At 49.5% G+C, this 21,104-nt stretch overlaps 4 protein-coding genes across 4 annotated transcripts; 3 read left to right on the forward strand and 1 right to left on the reverse strand.

Moving 5' to 3' along the window:
* Nucleotides 1-6,557: 6,557 nt before the first annotated feature.
* Nucleotides 6,558-9,194, forward strand: F5B22DRAFT_651213 (uncharacterized protein; the record flags this gene model as incomplete). Its single annotated transcript, XM_047979428.1, has 3 exons — nt 6,558-6,677; nt 6,737-7,125; nt 7,175-9,194. 3 exons carry the CDS (start codon nt 6,558-6,560, stop codon nt 9,192-9,194), a joined length of 2,529 nt encoding a protein of 842 aa, XP_047826165.1.
* Nucleotides 9,195-10,757: 1,563 nt separating this feature from the next.
* Nucleotides 10,758-12,800, forward strand: F5B22DRAFT_487728 (carbohydrate-binding module family 35 protein). The gene is made up of 3 exons (XM_047972308.1): nt 10,758-11,196; nt 11,319-11,747; nt 11,827-12,800. The coding sequence occupies exons 1-3, from the start codon at nt 11,095-11,097 to the stop codon at nt 12,652-12,654; spliced, it is 1,359 nt and encodes a 452-aa protein (XP_047826166.1). The 5' UTR covers nt 10,758-11,094; the 3' UTR covers nt 12,655-12,800.
* A 1,440-nt stretch (nt 12,801-14,240) lies between these two features.
* F5B22DRAFT_651215 (glycoside hydrolase family 31 protein) lies at nt 14,241-17,381 on the forward strand (the record flags this gene model as incomplete). Its single annotated transcript, XM_047979429.1, has 5 exons — nt 14,241-14,463; nt 14,517-15,310; nt 15,403-15,603; nt 15,660-16,344; nt 16,474-17,381. 5 exons carry the CDS (start codon nt 14,241-14,243, stop codon nt 17,379-17,381), a joined length of 2,811 nt encoding a protein of 936 aa, XP_047826167.1.
* An 866-nt stretch (nt 17,382-18,247) lies between these two features.
* On the reverse strand, nt 18,248-20,506 carry F5B22DRAFT_651216 (GTPase activating protein; the record flags this gene model as incomplete). Its single annotated transcript, XM_047979430.1, has 7 exons — nt 18,248-18,505; nt 18,555-19,420; nt 19,472-19,938; nt 20,003-20,122; nt 20,221-20,230; nt 20,379-20,394; nt 20,462-20,506. The coding sequence occupies 7 exons, from the start codon at nt 20,504-20,506 to the stop codon at nt 18,248-18,250; spliced, it is 1,782 nt and encodes a 593-aa protein (XP_047826168.1).
* Between the last annotated feature and the right edge of the window lie 598 nt (nt 20,507-21,104).

The following is a 21,104-nucleotide window of genomic DNA, read 5'->3' on the forward strand; positions in this document are numbered from 1 at the left end:
AGGTTGGTACGAACTCGTCAAGGTGTAGAACTACATCGTCCATATGCTCATCGCTATTGATCTCGTTATCTAAGATGCAGATAGCCTGGTTTAAGGAGTCCCCCGGAAATTGGACACCTAACATCCGACTATACGGCGAAGGCCTACTTTGGCCCTCCTATGCAATTGTAATATGGCGGCTAGGAGAAGTTTCCAGGTTCCAATGCATAGGTTGTAGGCTTGTGGTTTAAGAACTAGTCCGATACACTCCGGTAACAGGAATGATGCTGTGCCGCCGTATCAAATACGAAGCAGAAGGGTAAGGGTAAAAGAAGCAATACGAAAGAACACTGTCAAGAGAATGTTGCTCAGGTCAGTTAGGCAGGCGGACAAGGGGTATACATCGTCTCGATAACCAGCGGTTTAGGAGACCAACCCGAAGGCCCGAAAGATCCCTTATAAATAAGGGATCTCCTGAGCTAATCTTACAGGACAATACTTAAACTTCAAATCATTTTAATAGACTTCAGTTGAGCGTATTAATATTAGCGCTAGCTTATCGCCTATATAAAACCGACTATACACTTTTCTAAAACTCATCTTTATCCTAGCGAAATCCACGGTATAATTGCGGAGCGATATATACAAAAAGATATCGCTTCTATTACCGGAGTATATAAACAGCTCTATCCAACGTATCAAAGCTACCTATACAAGGTTAATATAAGATTCTATAAGTCCTCCGCGTTCTGGCGAAATTTCCACTGTTCAGACCGGAGGTAGCTGCTAAAGCTTTACAAACTACAATCAACGCTGGGGTAGGTATTAAACATAGCTTTCGATACAAGATTTCGTTCTATAGTAATAACTACGAACTGCTCAACCTTTTTACACCACTACATATAGCCATCTAATATGGGAACTTCTCTTCTATTACGTACCTAATTAAAAACGGGGCAAACCTTAATAGTCAGTTTTACTTATTTAATCTGACGCTATTGATGCTTGCTCTCCTACAAGGTTGCAAAGCAATCGCGTTAAATCTACTTAATCATAGCGCTACTCTTACCACTTCGAAATTTAGAAACACGCCTCTTCATTTAACAGCCGGACGGAACTTTTTAAACGTCATAAAATACTTAGTGCAAAACAAAGGCATAATAGACTCCAATTGTTAAAATAGTCAGGGTTATACGCCCTTGCTCTGCGCAATTAATTTACGCGAAGAAAGAGGCCATTGCTTACCTATATATACATAGAGCTGATCCGACATACTCTACAACATCCGCTAAACACATTTCCCCTCTTCAAAAGGCAATAAAGAACTTTTCTTGGGGTATAGCAAAACAGCTTGTTAAAGGTGGAGTCGATACGAGCGAGATATCTATCCCCTTAGCTCGGCGCTTAACTGATGCACATACGCTTAGAACCGACGCTCTGCAAGAGTTTCTAGCATTCATAGACAAGGCTAAATGGTGCTTCTGGTACTTTAACTCGATAGACTGACCTGGGTTCTTCAAGAGGCATTCTATGATGCTAATGTCTACCTTATATATCCTCTCTTCAGGAACATCACCACAAGAATATCTCCCTCATCCCACTCTATGCATACCTCATCTCCGGCCGCCACACGCATATATATCGATAGGTTGGCCCGGTCCATATAAAGGCAGCTGAGCACATCGTATTCATATCTCGCTTCTCGAATGTTTCATTTCATGTCGTCGTTACCGCGTCTCAGCCATCGGAACCATTTTCGAGCTGCGTTGGCGGGTTAACCAGTCATATCAACAAACCAGAGCCAGGAACGAAAGTAAAGCCAAAACCAAGTAGGAATCACTCAATCAATCAGCGTATTCATTTATTTATTTATTTATCTATCTAGTTATTTAAATATAGGTAGTTACTTATAATTATATAGAAGTAAAGGAATAGTAAGTAAAGGAACTGTAACGGACCTGTTCTACATCACCTGAGAGGTAGAGGCAGTACGTTAGGGGGCTCTTGATTTGAAGGTAATAATAGAAACAGCGACTGGGTGAACTACACAGAGATAGAATCTGAATAGTATAGGGTTTCAGATACCCAACCCGTGCCAAGCACCTAGTTTCCGATGTAATAGCTCTTGCCGTTTATCATCGAGTTTACACAACCACCATATAGGTCTCTATGGACGTTATCTACTTCTCTTAAGTCCCGTTGACCTGATTCCACTATATACGAGAGTTGACGCTCTAGCAATCCGAGCACCAACCAGATGCCACTGCTTCATATGTGTTCAAGTGCAAATTGAGGATAGTGAGATTTTTAGTGGACAGTGTGCTACCCATCTAGGTAGCCGAAATCGCTACGAGAAATCCAATATGAAGGAAAGTAGTGATTGATATGATTATACGTGATCACGTGATGGTAGACGAGGCCAACAGTAAAGATGAACGAGCGTTCATCTTAATGATATCACATTCATACACCATAGTGTGATCTGGAGTCCCATGTCATGGCACTACTCCCAAATTTGTTTGCGTTAGACCAGTGTTCACCCAACTAGCAGTCATTGAAATACACGGTAGAGTGAAATGACGTATTGGTGTAAGTCTTGTTCAATCAGTGTAATAGAAACGATTGGCTAAAGCGTGTAAATCATTGATCGTCCTGAGCTTCACTACCTAATACGGTAGGTAGCGCATGCTGGATGGCATAAAGAGAGCCTGTCACAAGGTACATTTGAAGGATTACCCTAAGACATGACAGGTTCTGTACTACTGAAAACGGGCATGTAATATGTTGTGGGAAGATAAACGTCTGGAGATCAATTAGGGCTGTTTTGCAATGATATGACATGGCCAAGTGAGACGGCTTGGTACACAACGTGAGAGGGGTGGGAAAAGTGGTGAGATGCGTAGTTGTTCCCTGACACTTGCTCACTGTTTAAGGTTATTATAGTAACCGATTCGCCTCAAATGTCTCACACAATCGAACCGTCATCATGAGCCCGGGGGTTTTGTGCACGGAGTTTGTTTGGGAGGTTGAGGGTGGAGAAAAGAGAGATCTGTCTGAAACGTTTAGGGTAAGCTGGCACAGCTTGCTGCAATTGTACCCAATGAACACCCCATCAGCGAACTTCGTGGTGTGCATACGAAGTAGGTAGTGGTAGTGCAGCACGATACTGGATACTGGAGGGAGACGCCGAGTGGTCCATGCCAATCCAAGCTCGACGGCTCCATGGATTAATTGCTCCGACGTTGGGACTGGTGACTATAATAAGAACAGCAGGGCAGAACAGGGGAAGAAGCCGAGCGGGGTGTCAGGATGTGTGTGTGTGCCTGTAATGTACAGTATGCTATGCAGTTCCAGGTCACGCATACATACCTTTACATGTATATAAGTATGTATTTCCCTGGTCTGTTTACACGCAGTATGTAGGCATCTGAACGCATCTCGGCGCCTTTTTGCCTGCCGTTAATTATGTAAGGCAACATGGATGCAGTGCGAGGGTAACGCAGACGCTAGGGTGGGGTTGAAATGTTTGCTGCGTTTAGCTGTTATCGACTAGACTAGGTCTTGGGTGTTTAAGACATTTGAATTGATCGACTCGGCGTGTAGAGATGGAGATAAGAAGGCAGCCATACACTTCTGCTTCTTACTTCTACTCCTACAACAACAACATGTAGGTAGGATGACAGGATGGGAACAAGGGCCATGGGATGGATGTGCATGTACTTACGTGCAGATAGGCAGGTCTACGCAGTCAGTACCTAGTGGCTCCTCCTACTCAGTACATCCATAGTACAGTAGTAGAGCAGAGTAGAGTACTTTGTAAGGGGGAATGTGTCTGGTCGGACATCTCGTCAGGTCAGTGTGTGCCGTCGAACTTTGCCTACTTCGTACTTAGTACGTGTTGACGGCACTGGTGAATGCAGAGCAGGTTCACACGACTGGCTGAGATGGTGGACGGAGCAGTCTAGACCGCGGCTGGAGCAAGACGAAGCAGCATGGAGGAAGAGGAGCCAATCCGCTGCGGCCGGCTGAATAATTTGGAAGCCCCCTGTCGTCCAGTCAGCCTGCATCAGCCAATTACGAGACACACGGCTTGCACGGCTACGTGGGTAACAGCAGCATCGTCATGAGCATCGTGAGCATCGTGAGCATCGTGAGCATCGTGAGCATCATCGAGAGGGGCGAAGGTCGAGGGTCGTCGGTCATCGGTCCATCCGTCCACACTGCCTGCCTGCCCTGCCTGCCTGCGTACGCGATAGATAGACAGACACTCCAACATGTAAGTACTCCGTACATAGTCACTATTCTCTTCCTGGCCTCCTGGGCACTCTTACTTACTGAGTTAGGGTAGCATGAGGTGGAGAGGACCGTGGTATCGCTCGGAGGCGGGGAGGCGGACACACGATTGGCCGTCCGGGCCCCGTGGCCTCCAAGGGAGGAGGGCTGTCCGTCAACGTCGTCGCTACGCCCACCAATGACGAAGCGATCGACTACACCACATCATCTCCAAAGGTCCAACGCTACTGTAATGTCGCAAATTGGAAATGTAGCACCATAACCGCACCGTACCGTACCGTACACGTACCTACATACATATATGCTGTATAGTACCTAGGTAGAATACTCAATTGATACTAGGTAGGTAAATATGTATGCAGTGGTGGTGATGGTGGTGGATGGAGTGAGAGAGAAGTACATGTCGGTAGGTACATACTTACCTACCTAATTGTACTATCTACATAGATGTACTGTAGGTATGCGCTGCTCGGTCTTCTACTGCTGTCGAGGCGGGGCGGACTAGGCTAGGGGGGGCTCTTAGCAGTGCCCTACAGGCTACAGGCTCCAGGCTACAGGATACCTAGGTAGTATGTACAGTAGGTAAAGGCTGGGCTGTTGCTGACCAATGGACAGGGCTGACACACGGCCATTCCACTCGCGCAGCAGTTACAGCCACCCATCTGAGATCGTCTCGCATCCTCCGCTACACTGACTTGTCCGAAACCCATTCGCTTAACGCTTAACCCAACGCTCCCATCTGCGACCATTGCTTCGTACCTACTACACACCAATCTACCCTTGATACCCTTTATGTCGTGTGTAGTTTGGAGTGCTGCGGTGTGGATCGATCCGCCTCTTCTCTGCTCTTCTCTACCTAGGTAGTACGGTAGTCTCCTCAAATCATCATCCCCCCCAGCTCCAGAAGACACCGAAGCAGATAATATACCTACCATACCTTAGGTGAGAGTACCTATGTATGTACATACGTGACGAAAAGATGGGAATATCCATTGCCAGGTCTTTCTTTCTTTCTTTCTCCTCTGCTTGTGTGTGTGAAGAGGTATCACAGGAACACCCGAGAGATTGAGGGAGAGATTGAGGGATGTCTATTCAACGGCGACATGGCGACATGGATGTCTTGGAAAATGGATACCTGCCAGACCTTCCAACCAAAGCGCAATGCGAAGCTAAGTCAAGAGAGGGAGAAAGGTTGGACTAACCCGCCTGGTTCGGCTGATACAGTAACGGGCGAAGGGCGCCAAGGAGTCCCGAAGACACCAAGGACCCTCCACATACATACCTACATAAGTATACATACTCCGTATACATCAATCAGACTCGCCGTACCGCCCAGCCCAGCCCAGCCCAGCGACCTCCAGTCTTACCGACCTGGGCATGTACATATATGCAACAGATCCTGGGAGGTAGCGCATAGGTAGCCGGACAGGCTAGGTTGGATAGGTCGGTCGGTACGATGTGGGAGGCACGTTGTGTCCACTTCCGTACATCAATGTAGATAGGTAGGTAAGTAGGTAGGTAAGTATGTAGGTAGAGAGGTAGAGAGGTAGAAAGAAGATAGCCAGATGGAACAGATAGCTAGACAGACAGACAGACAGACAGACAATGAACAAGGCAGGAGGTGCCAATTGTAGCGAGACTCTAGGATATGGATATGGCAACCTAAGCCACCCTCAAGTCTCCAATTACCTGCCTTTCTCTGTCTGTCTTAAGCCTGCCTACCTACCAACCAAATACCTAGACTAGACTTAACACTTACCAGACCTACGAAGCCGTTCCTACATCTGTCTGGATATGGTACGGCTCAGATGACAGCTCCGCTCCAAAAGTCAAGAACAGGAATTAGGGAAAAAAACAGCCGAGCACCAAGCCAGCCAGCCAGCCAGCTTCAGCTTATCTGCCCAATCGTTCGCTCGTCCACTCACCCACTCATCTTCGATACCCGCCCGTCGCAGCTCAGCAGACGCCAGCCCCGATAACTCACGAACTAAAGTAACCATCTCGGATTCCAGCCTTGTCCGCAGCCTTTCTTCCCAGCCTGATTTCCCAACTCCGACCCTTTTCTTTTTCCTCTCGCCTTCACCAATCCCTCTCCATTATAGCTGCTTTAGCCTTGTCCCACCACTGGATAGTGCCTAAATGATTTTGTCGCTGCCGTGCCCCTGTAAAACTCCCCGTTCTTGTGTCAATTGCCTCTGGAGTTGCTTCTCATAACCGCCTCCGTACCCTCTGCCTCGTTCCCTCTCCGGACGTCCCTTTGACTTTCGTGCCCTTCTCCCACTTCGATGGACCAGCCCGCGACCAAGAAGAGAAGGCTGGCACCCAAGGTTGAGCCTCAGCCTAGTCCCTCCCACCCCCCTCAACCGCCGCCTCCTTCTGCCGCCTCTTATGCTCACGAGTCCACGGTACGCCAGCGCGCAATCATTGACCCTAGACACTCGACGCTGACAATCCTCGAATACAGCCATCACAGCATTACCAACCTCAAGACATACCTCCACCCCCTCCCGAACGACATGAATTCGAGTCTTTTGCGAGACATCTCCAGGATGCGGCGATGCTCATATATCGCCAAAGCCAAAGGTCCCCACATACCAAGGTGTCGGTGCTTTTGCTTCGGTGGGAGGACGACACTGCTGCCGAACTGGACCTCGTCGCACTCGACCACGTACTTCGCGAACGATATGCCTACCGCACCGAGCGATGGATTATACCGGCAATGACCAATGCCAGCATGAAGTTAGGCGTGCGCATGTCTTCCTTCCTCGAGTCCGCCGGTCCAGACCACCTCTTCATCATACATTACGCGGGGCACAGTTTTGTCGCCTCGGACAAGCAGCTCTACTGGGCAAGGTAGGTTGTATACCCGCCAATCTTCCGCCTTTCTCTAATACACTGCTAGCAATACCAAGCAAGATGCCCCCAAGCTTAGATGGAATGGGTTCCGGTGTATCTTCGAAGAGTCCCCGTCCGATATTCTTCTGCTATTGGATAGCGGTGTCGTACATGAGCCATCGGTCAAGGGCGGGAGCAGTACGAAGCAGATTATCGCAGCCGGAACTCCAGATCACTACTCACGGGAACCTGGAGCGCGGTCTTTCACCGCCAACTTAACCGAAGCGTTTCTACAATTAGGCAACGGTCGGCCTTTCACCACGGAGCTCCTATATCAAGAAGCTGCTCGGTCAAGACAGCATGAGCTCTTACAAAGCCCCGGCCTTCCGAATGGAATTGCTGGTAAGGGCATGTCGATGCACGATAAGCTACCTATGCTGTTCGCTATTACCACCGGCAAGGGTCAAGGTCTAAGCCTCTGCCCCTTGACACCGTCTTCAGCTCTGGGGCTTCAATTACAGTCCCCTAAATCCACAGCCGATACGAACGCCAGGATATCACGAGAAGACAACGCCATCCATCCCAGCGCGGTCGCAGATCTGACATTTGACGAGCCGAGGGTTCTGGTCTGTACTACATTCGTGGGCGAAGCTAGTCCAGACATGTCGTCGTTTCATCACTGGCTACACAATACGCCTGCCATCGGTTCCAAGATTGCCGTGGAAGGAATGTTCCTTGGACCACCGACCATGCTGCTTATCTCCATGCCTGTCGCTGTCTGGAATGTAGTACAACATGACAAAGTCTGTTGTTTCCTGGGATATGTCAACTCACACAACATGACTCACCTTTACAAACGATTGGTTGGGTCCATGTCTATAAATAAGGCCTCGGCTAAGGACATGGAGGACGGCAGAATGCTGCTCGAAGCTCGAGAGGTAGCTACATCGACGCCTGCGATTCATCGACATCTACTGCCAGAGACTCCGGTCCGCCCCGACAGTTTAGGGAGAATAGATCAGACAAATAATTCCCACTCTGCAGCCACTCCGGCTATTCAATATGCCAATACCACACCAGGCACAGCAGCTTCGCGGAAGGATGACGTCGAGGACTCAGCAGAGATGCAAGAGGCAGCGGAACAGCTCAAAGCATTGAGCCATGTCCGTCATGTCGGCGATGACACCCCTCCTTCCACGCGACTTCAACCCTCACCCAGTATACGCGCCACGGATCCGAAAACGGAGGAGAGATCATTAGTCGATGTCAGCATGGACGATGCACGCTACCATGGCGATGCGGCAACACCGTCAGCACGGCCTAAGCCGGGACGTCGCTCTATACAAAAGCCCATTCCAAAGCAAGAGACTCGGTGTAACCATTGCAGCCACGCCCCCTTCAAGGATTCTTCCTCATTACGAAAGCATATTGCTGCAGCTCATACTCGCCCTTTCCCTTGTGCTTTTTCGTTTGCCGGATGTCCTAGCACATTTGGATCGAAAAATGAGTGGAAAAGACATATCGCGTCACAGCATCTTTGTTTGCAGTATTACAGGTGTTCGTCTTGTCCTCAATCATCCATAGAGGGAAAAGGAAATGAGTTCAACCGAAAAGATCTCTTCACACAGCACCTGCGGCGCATGCATGCCCCCTTTGCAATCAAGAAGGCTCTTGCCAAAGGTGATAGCAAATTGCAAGTGGAGTGGGAGACACACGTAAAGGACATGCAACAGTCATGCCTGGTGACTCGAAGACGGCCGCCCCAAAGCTCAGCCTGCCCCAAACCTGACTGCGCCAGTGTATTCGAGGGACCTACTTCCTGGGATGAGTGGACAGAACATGTGGGCAGGCACATGGAGAAAGGCGAGGCGGATCGGCTCGGTGTCGACCGACTCCTAGCGAAGTGGGCGTTAGACGAAGGCATCATCGAGCGCAAAGAGGACGGAGAATACCGCCTCTGTAGCGGCAATGGGAACAGCGGTGAAAGGGAAAACAATCAGTATCATTCAGACGGCAACAAGCGAGATCCAGAAGAACGAACCATCGTTGCGGCGAGCACGATCGTGGAAAAGATGGACGTGGATTGAACTGAGAGCAGTATATATTTCAGGGGAGGGGCGTTTTCCGAAGGAAAAGGGAAGAAATATGGCCATGGAGAGCGAATAGTTCTACATTTGATACAGGCTTGTATATATGGCGCTCATAACTGGAGCGGAAGACCATCATGCCTACCTACGGGTTGCGACATTTTTTTGTTTTTGGAGGGGGCTTCATGCACATGATGCTAGTACAGTACAGTACAGTACATATATATACGATGGACGTGGCACGACTTTTATGCTCTTCACAAAGTTTCAGGGTCGTTGAGCCCTTTCTTGATCGAATTATGTATTGGGAGTGATGCAATTAGCGCTGTGAGGTTTCTTGATACCTACCTACCTACCAATTGCGACTACGCGATCTCGAACTTTAGTTTATTTAAATGATATATAGAAGTAAGAGAAATGAAATGAGCGCGGTATGTTATGAATGAACGAGGGCTGAATAGATGAGATGAGATAAGTGAGCTGTGACTTTATTAACCTAAGGACTTGGTTAAGATATTCATAAAGAAGTCCAATCTTAAGATTTGCTGATTGATGGGATTAGACTTATGTGGATGATGTATATCTATATGTGTATCTATGTAGATATTAGCTAATTGAATCTTGTTAGCATGTCTTGAATTCGAATTAGGAGTATACATAATATCAGCGCAAGTATGACATTTGATTTAATCGGTGTCTATCCGGGCAATGCCTTTTAATACCTAAGTCTGATCCCTTTTTTTTTTTTTTTATAACTTGACTGTAACACAAGAAGTGGGATATACCCCGCAGGAACAAATCTTACGCTAACATAGGTAGGTACCTATCTACTTAGTGTCCGGACGGTTAAGTGAGGGGTTTGGGTACGGTCGTTGGGGATTTATTACATAGGTATTCCCGGCTATGTGGGCTCCGTTTTGCATTCTACTAGGTACGTAGTAGATGGGTAGTCTCTATCTAAGTAGGTAGATCGAATTCCCATTCCCGAGGTCCCGGGAACACCGTCGCTTAGACTTTAAGCTTTACTTAGTTCTAAACGGCACTGGTAAATAGCTGCTGTTTCTGGGTTGGTTTCTTTCAGCTTTGGCGGTTGGTGGAGTTCGGGAAATTTCATGATGGGTCTATTTATGGTTTCTACATAATAAATGGAAGATATAGTAGTACTGCGATTAAGCTGTGCGCACTGATAAGTATTGTCTTTTCAGGGAAGTCAGGTGGTAGAGAGATAGGCAAGTACATCGTGTTTTACTTGACATGGTTAATGCTCCGAGGATCGTTTTGGTCGAAAGCTTTGTTCCCGTTTCTCCACGAATCGGGCCAGATAATTATGAGTGGAACGCTGAAACCTGGAACGGAGAACTGGGGCCTTGGGAATCGATTGATTCATCTAGATATGTCTAACACTCAAAGGTAATTCATGGACTATTTACCTATAGCTTGATTGATGTGGACTATATATCTTTAAAAACTGGGCTTCAAACATCATTATGTGCTTGTATTGCAATGGCGCTCATAAATATATTGCAAATGAGAATAGATCGTAAAAGAGTGTGAATGAGATGAGATGAGATGAAAATGGATGATCGGCTAAATCGGGCGAGTTGATCGCAGACTATTGGAGCGCATCAACGTTGCAAATGGATGGGCCATATATATACACACACATATATATACCGTGGCAGGTAGTATCAGATAAATAACAACGGTCATATTGTACGGATACGGACCCCTAGAATTGCACTACCTAGATAGTCAGGTGGATGGGATGTGACAACGATTGAACGAGATATATTAAGTAGATGTGTAGCTTGTATCCACGGTGGGAATTCCAATATGGTTCCTGTATAGAGTCCGCTGATTACTCTCCTCTACGACCGTAGAAGTATATGTCAATTGCGAGATGCTATTTAATATTAGCTCCCTGAGAGCAAGCTTGCTCTTGCTAGTAGCGACCACAGCGAGTGCCACTTTGCAGATCATCCCCGGCTCGACTTGGACAGCTGTATGTTTACGTTTGCCTTGAATTCCTATTTAGCTACGTAACATCGGATCGCGAATTTGCTATTGACAAAATCGCATTCAAATGTGAGCGCTACCGGAACTGACTGACGACTACGTGAACAGACAAACACAGGCGCGCACGTGCAAGCCCATGGAGCGGGCATCATCAAGGTTGGATCGACTTACTACATGGTAGGAGAGGACAAGACAAGCGGATCAGCCTTCCAGAACATCAACTGCTATTCCTCGACGAACCTGGTAGAATGGACCTACGTCGGCGCATTGCTGTCGCGGACGAGCTCCGGCGATCTAGGGCCGAACCGCGTCGTCGAGAGGCCCAAGGTGATCTACAACGACTCGACGAAGCAATACGTGCTATACATGCACATTGACAGCAGCAACTACGGCGAGGCAAAAGTCGGCGTCGCAACAGGGAACTCGGTCTGCGGATCCTACACGTACCGGGGAAGCTTCCAGCCCTTGGGACACCAGAGTCGGGACTTGGGACTCTTCAAGGACGATGACGGAAGCGCGTATCTGTTGACAGAGGATGTGAGTCTTCTCGCGTTTACTCTCATCACTGTCCTCGTGGCGTAAGTAGTCTACGAAACTAACGAAGTCTTAAACACAGCGCGCGAACGGACTTCGCATCGAGAAGCTCAGCGCAGACTACCTCTCAGTAGCAAGCTCGACATACCTCTGGCCCGACTCGATCGAGGCGCCCGCGATCCTCAAGCGCCAGGGGACATACTACATGTTCGGCTCCAAATTAACAGGGTGGGACCCCAACGACAACGTCTACAGCACGGCGCGGTCTCTCTCCGGCCCTTGGTCCGCGTGGAAGACGTTCGCGGACTCGGGCTCGAAGACATACTCGTCGCAAACGACCTTCATCCTCCCCTTCGGCAACGACGCGATCTACCTAGGCGACCGCTGGGTGTCGTCGAACCTGATGCGCAGCACGTACGTCTGGCTCCCGCTCGCGTTCTCGGGCACCACGGTCTCGATGAAGAACTACGTGAACTGGACGCCGGATGTAAGCGCGGGGACATGGGCGGCGGCGCCAAGCGAGTCGCAGCCCGAAGCCGAGAGCGCGACCATCGCCAACGGCGCGCGCACGCTGTCGTGCTCTGGGTGCAGCGGCGGGACGAGCGTGGGATACATCGGGGGCAGCGCCGGCGGGTCCGTCACGTTCAGCGGGATCACGAGCAGTGCGTCGACGAGGACCTCGATCCGCATCAGGCACCTCAACGGCGACAGCGCGCAGCGCTTCGCGACGGTGACTGTCAATGGCGTCGGTCAGAAAGTTGCGTTCCTGCCCACGGATGGCGGGTCGACGCCCGGGACGAGTGTTTTGAATGCGAATCTGAATAGCGGCTCGTCGAACACGGTGGTTATTACTACGACGGATGGCACTTGGGGGCCGGATGTTGATCGGATTATGGTGCCTGACAGTTGAGGAGGTGGGATTGGTTTCTCTACCTGCTTTATGCTTGGGGATGAAAGGGGAGCTGTAACCCCCTATCACTACTTAGGTGTATATTTCGCATTTAAAACTCTTGCACAAAGTTGATGGACTTGATCTATCTGTTTGCGTGGCACGCTGTTATCACGCGAGCCTCCTGTAACTTCATGAAGCACTTATTATTTGATGTAGCCAGTGCCGCTTTGAGCCGGTGACCGGATTCGTATAAGCTAAATTATACCGCCAACACCGATTTATTGTAAATATGTCAGTTGATTAGTAGTAACTACATCGCTAATTCTATTGATACTGAAGTCAATTTCTCATCGTAGAGCTGTGCAAACGCGATGCTAAACACCATGGCTCTATACTTACCCAGGGACTGGACAGTCTGTAAACAAAGATCCAACAAAGTATCAGGAAGCACGATGAGAATTACCGCGGCGTCAGACCGTCTAAGGACTGTATTCGTCCAAGCCATAGGAGAAATACAAACAACAACAATAATCTGGATTCTTGGCTGATTTAATGACAAGATGCCAAGACTCTAAAGTATGCGGGGAAGAGCTTCTCCTCAATCCCCTCATCTCCCCCCATGTCGATAACTCAATTGCAATTTCGCCGAGTCAATCAGAGCCGGGCGCCAAGCCATATTGCGGGGAAAGGTAGTTCGAGAAAGGTTTAAGCTCCCTTCAACCCCAGGATTCCCCTCATCCCATCGGTTCGCCGTGGTGATGGAGTCCCCCGGTCTGCACCGGCTAGTTAGCGGTGAAGCTTCGAGTGAACTCATCAGTCCAAGGCCAATAGGGAAGGAGGGCCGACGCCGAGCAGAAGCGCCGCGATAGTGCCGGCCGAGGAACTTCGTGCCGTGGTCGCTTTCTCTGCTTTAATACCGGGCGTTCCTCGGAACGGCCGTCATCGATCCTATAAGTCCTTCTTGGATGGCATGATCAAGTTGGTTAGTTAGCACGAATAGGTTACTGCATGGAGTATCTATCGGAGCCATCCTACAGCGCCAAATGCTTGGTATCTCGTAGTGCGAGATACCAGGCCTGATGACTTGATATTTGAGTCATTCACGATGTGTTTTTTGCTTCGTAACGACGCGTCTTAGTGGTGCTAGGATGGAGAGACAAGAAGAAACAGTCGAAAGCAGTAAAGGCCGTATACGATGGAACAGCAACGCCAAGAACAGATCCTTGACAAAAAAAATCTTAAGGCTGGGCTCGGCTGGCAAGGTAAGTCAAGGGTACACTAGAGGCTGAAAATAATACGACCAACTTGCATTAGTTACATCATAGAATGTAGGAAACAAAACGTGGGCAAGCTATTTCTGCGGGGTTCTCCGTAGCATAGGAGATCTGGGATACACAAACCGGGCCGGCTAGACTGAACCGGGGACCAAGCAATCAGATGGTATCGGTGGCCGAAGAATGAGATGATGATCGTCTTTGCATATAAGTACGATCTGCTCGCCGCACGAATATACTCATGATTGGGAGCTCCCACCTCCTTCACACACACACACGTACCACGCACGAAACACGCGTTGTTGTTGGGAGTGTTCAGGTGTTGGCACAATGGCGAGTCTTTTGTTCATGGCCGCCGCCGCCTCGGCTGCTGCCATCACAGGAAGAGACTACCCTACCGGCGACCCTCTCTCACTATGCCCAGGCTACACTGCTTCAAACGTGAAGACCACTGATTCTGGCCTAACCGCAGCCTTGACCCTTTCTGGAGAAGGTTGCGACGTATATGGCACTGATCTGGAAGACCTGATATTGGAGGTCTCATACGACACTGGTAAGACTATCTCATAAAGTACATCTTACATACATTCAACTCACATTGGTTAGACTCAAGACTCCATGTCAAAATTCAAGATGCTGCGAACGATGTGTATCAGGTACCCGAATCATACCTGCCTCGCCCGAAGAGCGGCGGTAGCACGAAGGACAAGTCTGCTCTCAAATTCGACTACGTCAAGGAACCCTTCAGCTTCACCGTCTCTCGGTCAGACTCAGATGAGGTACTGTTTGACACTTCGGCTGCCACTTTGATTTTCGAGTCTCAGTACCTGCGCCTAAGAACTAAGTTACCCGAGGACCCTAACTTGTACGGGCTTGGAGAGCACTCGGACTCCTTCAGGCTCAACACAACTGATTACATTCGCACACTATGGGCACAAGACTCTTACAGCGTGCCTACTGGAGCCAACTTGTACGGTTCCCATCCCGTGTACTACGAGCTTCGCGACGGCGGTGCTCACGGCGTCTTCTTTCTGAACTCAAATGGCATGGACATCAAGATCAACAACACTGCTGAGGACGGCCAGTACCTAGAATTCAACACCCTCGGTGGTGTATTGGATTTCTACTTTATGGCCGGTCCTAGCTTGATCGATGTCGCGCAGCAGTACGCTGACATCGTAAGCCTTCCCGTGGAGATGCCGTACTGGGGTCTGGGCTTCCATAATTGCCGTTACGGTTATCAAGATGCCTACGAGGTTGCCGAGGTTGTATACAATTACAGCCAGGCCGAGGTTCCTCTCGAGACCATGTGGACTGATATCGACTACATGTACCGACGAAGAACATTTAGCTTGGATCCCGAGCGATATTCGATCTCGATGATGCGCAACCTTGTTGACGTAAGTAAATACAGATGCCTTCTCCAAAGGAAAGAAGAAAAAAAGACAAAGGAATGGTACAGATGATAGATCGCTAACGATCAAATTCATAGTATCTTCACTCTCATGACCAGCATTATGTGATGATGGTAGACCCAGATATCGCCTACCAAGATTTCCCAGGAAGTCTGCAGCGCGGTCTTGAAGACAACGTCTTCTTGCTACGTGAGAACGGCTCTGTATGGAAAGGTGTCATCTGGCCCGGCGTCGTCGCCTTCCCTGACTGGTTCGCCGAGAATACCACCAAATTCTGGGTAAGATAGCTTACGGCGCTCTGTGAAATTGACTATTACTAACCAATCTCTCAAAGACCAACGAATTTGCTATCTTCTTCGATAAAGACACAGGCGTGGATATTGACGCTCTGTGGATTGATATCAACGAGCCCTCTAACTTCCCATGCTTCTTCCCCTGCGACAACCCCGACGAGGTTGCAGTGGGCTTCACGCCAGAGCCCCCGCCAGTCCGCACGCCTCCGAGACCTCTCCCCGGATTCTCCTGCGAGTTCCAGCCCGAGGGCTGCGAGGGCGCCGAAACCCGGTCGGTGGAAGTCATCCGTGACAGCACGCCGCCGTCCAACTTCTTCCCCCACCTCACTCGCGCAGAGCCCGCCAGGGGTCAGCAGAAGGGCTTACCGGGACGGGATCTACTGTATCCCGAGTACGCCATCCACAACAAGGCGGCGTACCTCGACAGCTGGAACGCGGCCGAAGGGGGTCTCTCCAACAAGACTGTCAACACGGACGTGATTCATCAGAACGGATTAGCCGAGTACGACGTCCACAATCTCTACGGTAGCATGATGTCCGAGACGTCGTACGACGCGATGTTGGCGCGTCGTCCTGGATTGCGACCCCTGATCATCACGCGCTCGACGTTCAGCGGTGCAGGCAGAAAGGTCGGCCACTGGCTCGGTGATAACCTGTCTACTTGGGACCAATATCGCCTGTCGATCCGCAGCATGATGACTTTCGCAGCAGTGTACCAAGTTCCCAGTAAGTGTTTTCCTAGTTCATGATTCTCGTATGCGAACGAACGGAAGACTCCCTTCAAGCCGTACTTCACATCCCAACAACCTTTTCCATTCAAAACGAACAGTAACTAACCACGGAGCGCTATCACAGTGGTGGGCACAGACGTCTGCGGTTTCGGCTCCAACACAACAGAGCAGCTCTGCGCGCGCTGGACCGCCCTCGGCGCCTTCGCCACCTTCTACCGCGTGCACAACGAGCTGGGCAACATCCCGCAGGAGCTGTACCGCTGGCCGTCGACCACGACGTCAGCGCAGAAGAACATCGCCATCCGCTACCGGCTGCTCGACTACCTCTACACAGCGATGCACCAGCAGAGCGTAGACGGCACGCCCGCCGTGAATCCAATGGTATTCCTGTACCCGGAGGACAAGAACACGGCCTCCCTCGAGCTGCAGTACTTCTTCGGACCAGGTCTTCTCGTCGCGCCCGTGACGGAGGAAAACGCGACGAGCGTAGAGGTCTACTTACCCGACGACACCTTCTACGACTGGTACACGCACGCGCGCGTCGAGGGCGCGGGCAAGACCATCACGGTGACGGACCAGGAATGGACCGACATCCCGCTTTTCCTGCGCGGCGGCATCGTGTACCCCGTGCGCGCCTCGTCCGCCATGACGACGACGGAGCTGCGCAAGAAGCCGTTCGAGATCATCGTGGCCATCGGCCGCGACGGCACGGCCTCGGGATCGCTATACGTCGACGACGGCGTCAGCATCGAGCAGGCGGCCACGACGGACATCGCGTTCAAGTACGCCAAGGGCGTCCTCTCCATCTCCGGCTCCTTCGGGTACACCGCGGAGGATCTGCGCCTGTCCAAGGTGACGTTCCTCGGGCTCGGGAAGAAGGGCGTCAGCGCCGTCGAGGTCGCGGGCCGGCGCGTGCAAGCGGACGTCGACGCCGAGAAGGAAGTCGTGAGCGTCGAGGTCGACGAGCCCTTGACGCGCGCGTTTACGATCAAGGTGAAGACGGGGTCGAAATGCGCCCAGGGAAAGAACTGAGAGCAAAGCAAAACATAATGTAGTTAACGTAATTGTAAAATGATGAATAGACAATTTCAAAAGCGGCTTGCAGACCATAAAGCAAGGTTGAAAAAGAAGTAGTCATTGCAGCTAAAGGGGTATGTTCCAAGCCACGTATGTAGGGAAAAAAAAACACTGCTGAGCTAGATTATACTCAAGACGTGAGTCCACAAGTCAAGATCAAATTAAAAGTGAGAAAGAACACGTATTCCTCGAGATTCCTACGTGCCCGTACCATGGACTGTAGTTTACATCTCGCACACACCACCGAAACCTCGCCAAACGAGTATGTATCAACATATATTTGGCATTGAATCCGAATTAACATTCGTTCATTTTTTTAAACTGCAGCACACGTTTCTACCACAGGTCTCATACCTCATACCTCATTACGTTGTCTGTCTGTGATGGATTATTTGGGAATAGCCACAAAACCACTTAACTAGGAACCAAGATTTGGTAAATAAAGTCTCCTGAAAAGACCAAGTGGGTAGGGCCCATTCAACCTACTTCGCCAACGCCAACTCCGACCAATGCCTGTCTTTGGCAAGCAACCTACTCGCTAGTAGGTGCTGCCTTTTTTGTATGAATGAGAGCAGGGGCGCAGTGCATAAGCCCCTCTATAATAGTGATAACGACACAAAACAAATACCCCAAGAATGAATGATCTCTTCTTTCGATGGCTTAACAAGACTTAAAGTTTGTCAGAGTATCGTGATTCATAGCCGTACTCGTTTTCATAACACATACAGACAAAAAACTGCCAGCGACAACATTCTCGCCAGCCGTAATGTTAGGGTAGAGTAACACTGAGCATGCGATCTTTATCTATTCCCAGCATCATCTTACAGTTGAAGATTAGTCGCAGGAGCTCGACTAGGTCCACCTCGAAGATGAGCAGCGGAATTCTTGAATAAGCTCTGCCATATGAAAGCCTCACTAAGTAGAAGCTCGATATCCTTTTCTGTCCAATCTCGAGTAGGCAAGGCTTGCAGAAACATCATGATCTCTTGGAAATCCATCTTGACCAGCTTAGAGGACCATTTGACAAGAAATGCAGCGCAAACATATAAGTGAAATTCTGAAAAGCCTTGCTCCTCAGCCTGATTGGACGGTTAGATATATCATCAAAGGATTCAAGATGATACTGACCAGGTATGTATCCCACATACGAATCGTGTTTCGGACACTAATCTCCCTCATGAGCAGGCAGTTCATCCACCTGAAGCTGAATTGGATAAACTCGACGTTTTCGTGCTCAAGATGCTTCGCAAGTCCTTCGTCGATTCTAGCGGTCAGATCTCGAAGCGCTGCAACTTGTCTCTGTATTCCGGGCTGTGCGACGATGTAATGGTCCTGAATACCGTCAAGTAATTTGGTCAAACACCAATATGAGTCGGCCTCCACGGCGTCCAGCACAGGTTTTGGTAGTTGACCAGGATCCATGCCACTCTCAATATTGTAGTCAGTTATATAGCTTCCCAAAAACACCTGCCAAAAAGGCGTGACTAGGTCATTAATGCCCTGGACATAACCGCTTGCAGGGTGCCGGATAGCCCATAAATATAGGATTCGTTCTAGTGATCGTTGCGTCGCTTCATAGCTGTACAACTCGATATGTGGGTTCGTTCTGGGCACATCAATGCTAATTTGATGCCAAATCGCTTCATCAAGACCTCTTGAGCGGCCGGATGAGTTTTGACCGGCCCCCCCACGCTCAAATGCCTGACGAACACCGTCCAAGTACTCTTTTCGCTTCCGCTCAAGAGTCGCAACCCGTCTTTCACTGCTCGTTGGTAGATAACTGAGTAATAATTGCCAAGTCATTGCACGAACCTCCTCGGGCACCCCACCCCACGCCAGTGCTCGAAGATCTGTTAGAGGGATTGTTGTAGTCTGAAGTATCTTTTTGAATTTATTGATTTTTGTGACACGAGAATTCATGGCATCGATCTCTTTTGGTGAGGCATTAGCTGGCGTAGGTGGATGATCTATCAGATGTAAAGCGTTCGCAGGGTCTATGATGATATTAACAACACATGTGCTTCGCAGCTGATGAGTTAACCAACCTTTAAGAATATCTTTGTATTGTGGCCGGAGTATTTTTCCTTCAGTCTTTTTGGGCATGGGGTATACGAGCGCAGGTCTTTCTATTGCTATATCGGCGCTGTTCGAGAATCGTCTATTAGGAAATCCAAGAGAGGCGTCCAAGGCCGGCTGGCTTTGCGATGCGAGGTCGCTGTTCTGTGTAGCTGCCGCCATGCGACGAGACCGCCGGTTCATATTCGATAAACTCGGTAGTCCGAAGTCGTCCCCATCGTCGTCTTCATACGCATACTCATCTTCAGCATCGGGGTCGTCAGCATTCCAATCCGAATTTGTCGTCGACAAGAAGTTGAAATAGGACTTCAATGGGGGCGATGAAAGAGACGAATTGGATTTGCGCGACGTAGAGCCAATATCGCTGGTTCTGGCTTTCTGGGAGGACGAAGACGGCGGGGTTTTTGGGCGTGATGAACCGGATACGTTTCTGGATCTATGTGCCAAAATAACGTTGTCAATGAGTGGACTGGAGTGTTTGTCAGGCATAGCGAACATACAGGTTATCAAATTTCAACATATCAGCATGGGAGTATGCCGCGCCCACGACAAGGTTCGGATCACGACCTGGTCGCTTCGAAGTTCCTTCTCGCGGCGAGCGCCAGAAAGGTGAAGAAGACCTAATAAAGGCAAAAGTTAGTTGGCCGAGCCAGCATGGACAGGATGCGAGAGGCGCGACAGAGAGAGCTGGAGCAGACCGGATTTGGGATCAACTCACTCGGATCTGTCTATTCGCACCGAGGCGGGTCAATTAGCAGCAGAACGCTTTGGAGAAGAACAAGCAACGTTCACACTCGGGAAACGAGACATAGATGACGAAAGGGCAGAGCCATGGTCCACCGACCTCTTCTGGTGGTTGGAGGCAACTGGACTTACCAACCTGAACCATCTCCTGGGACCGAGTACGTCATAGTTAGTTGCGGTTCGAGTTGAGAAGTGTCTGTAGATTTGGAACATACCTGCTGCTGTGGAGGCTTCTTACCACCGCCCGAAGATGAGAACATGGTGGCAGAACGGAAGGGGTAGGCTATGATGGCATTCTGGCTTGGGCCAATATCACGATGCCTCAGCTACAGTGGTTGGCAAGTTGACTGGCACAAGGTGTCTGCTGGTGCTGGCTGCATGGGCATGCTTCCATGCCACACTTACTTTGGAATAGTAGGTCGACCCCCCCTGTGAATACGCGTGCCCCTCCTTGAATTACCTGTTGTCTAAGTACCTGAAGTCCTTACCTTACCTCTTTGGTAAGAAGTTATGAAGCGTAAGCCACAGCTTGCAGCCAAATAAACTGTTCATAAAGAAGCAACCCGCTCATATGAGCAATATCGCCAGTTTTCAAAGGTGTCCATAGGTATAGGTATTGGCTTTGTGTTAGTCAACTATCAGACACCCCATATATGTCTACTTTTGCCAAAAGAGAAAAAAAAGGAAGAAAAAAATAACCAGCTCTGGGTTCCTTCAAGCAATGGTACAAAAGCACTAGAGACCACTGGAAGTGGATGTATCACACCCTGACTGTCCTATGAGAAGTCTTCCTACCTACCTAGGTACTTATTCTTAAGTAGATCGTAGGCAGCTCATCTTGGCCGAGTTTACGAGCGC

Source organism: Xylaria bambusicola (assembly GCF_022495145.1).
Source record: "Xylaria bambusicola strain CBS 139988 unplaced genomic scaffold F5B22scaffold_65, whole genome shotgun sequence".
Taxonomy (NCBI): Eukaryota; Fungi; Ascomycota; class Sordariomycetes; order Xylariales; family Xylariaceae; genus Xylaria; species Xylaria bambusicola.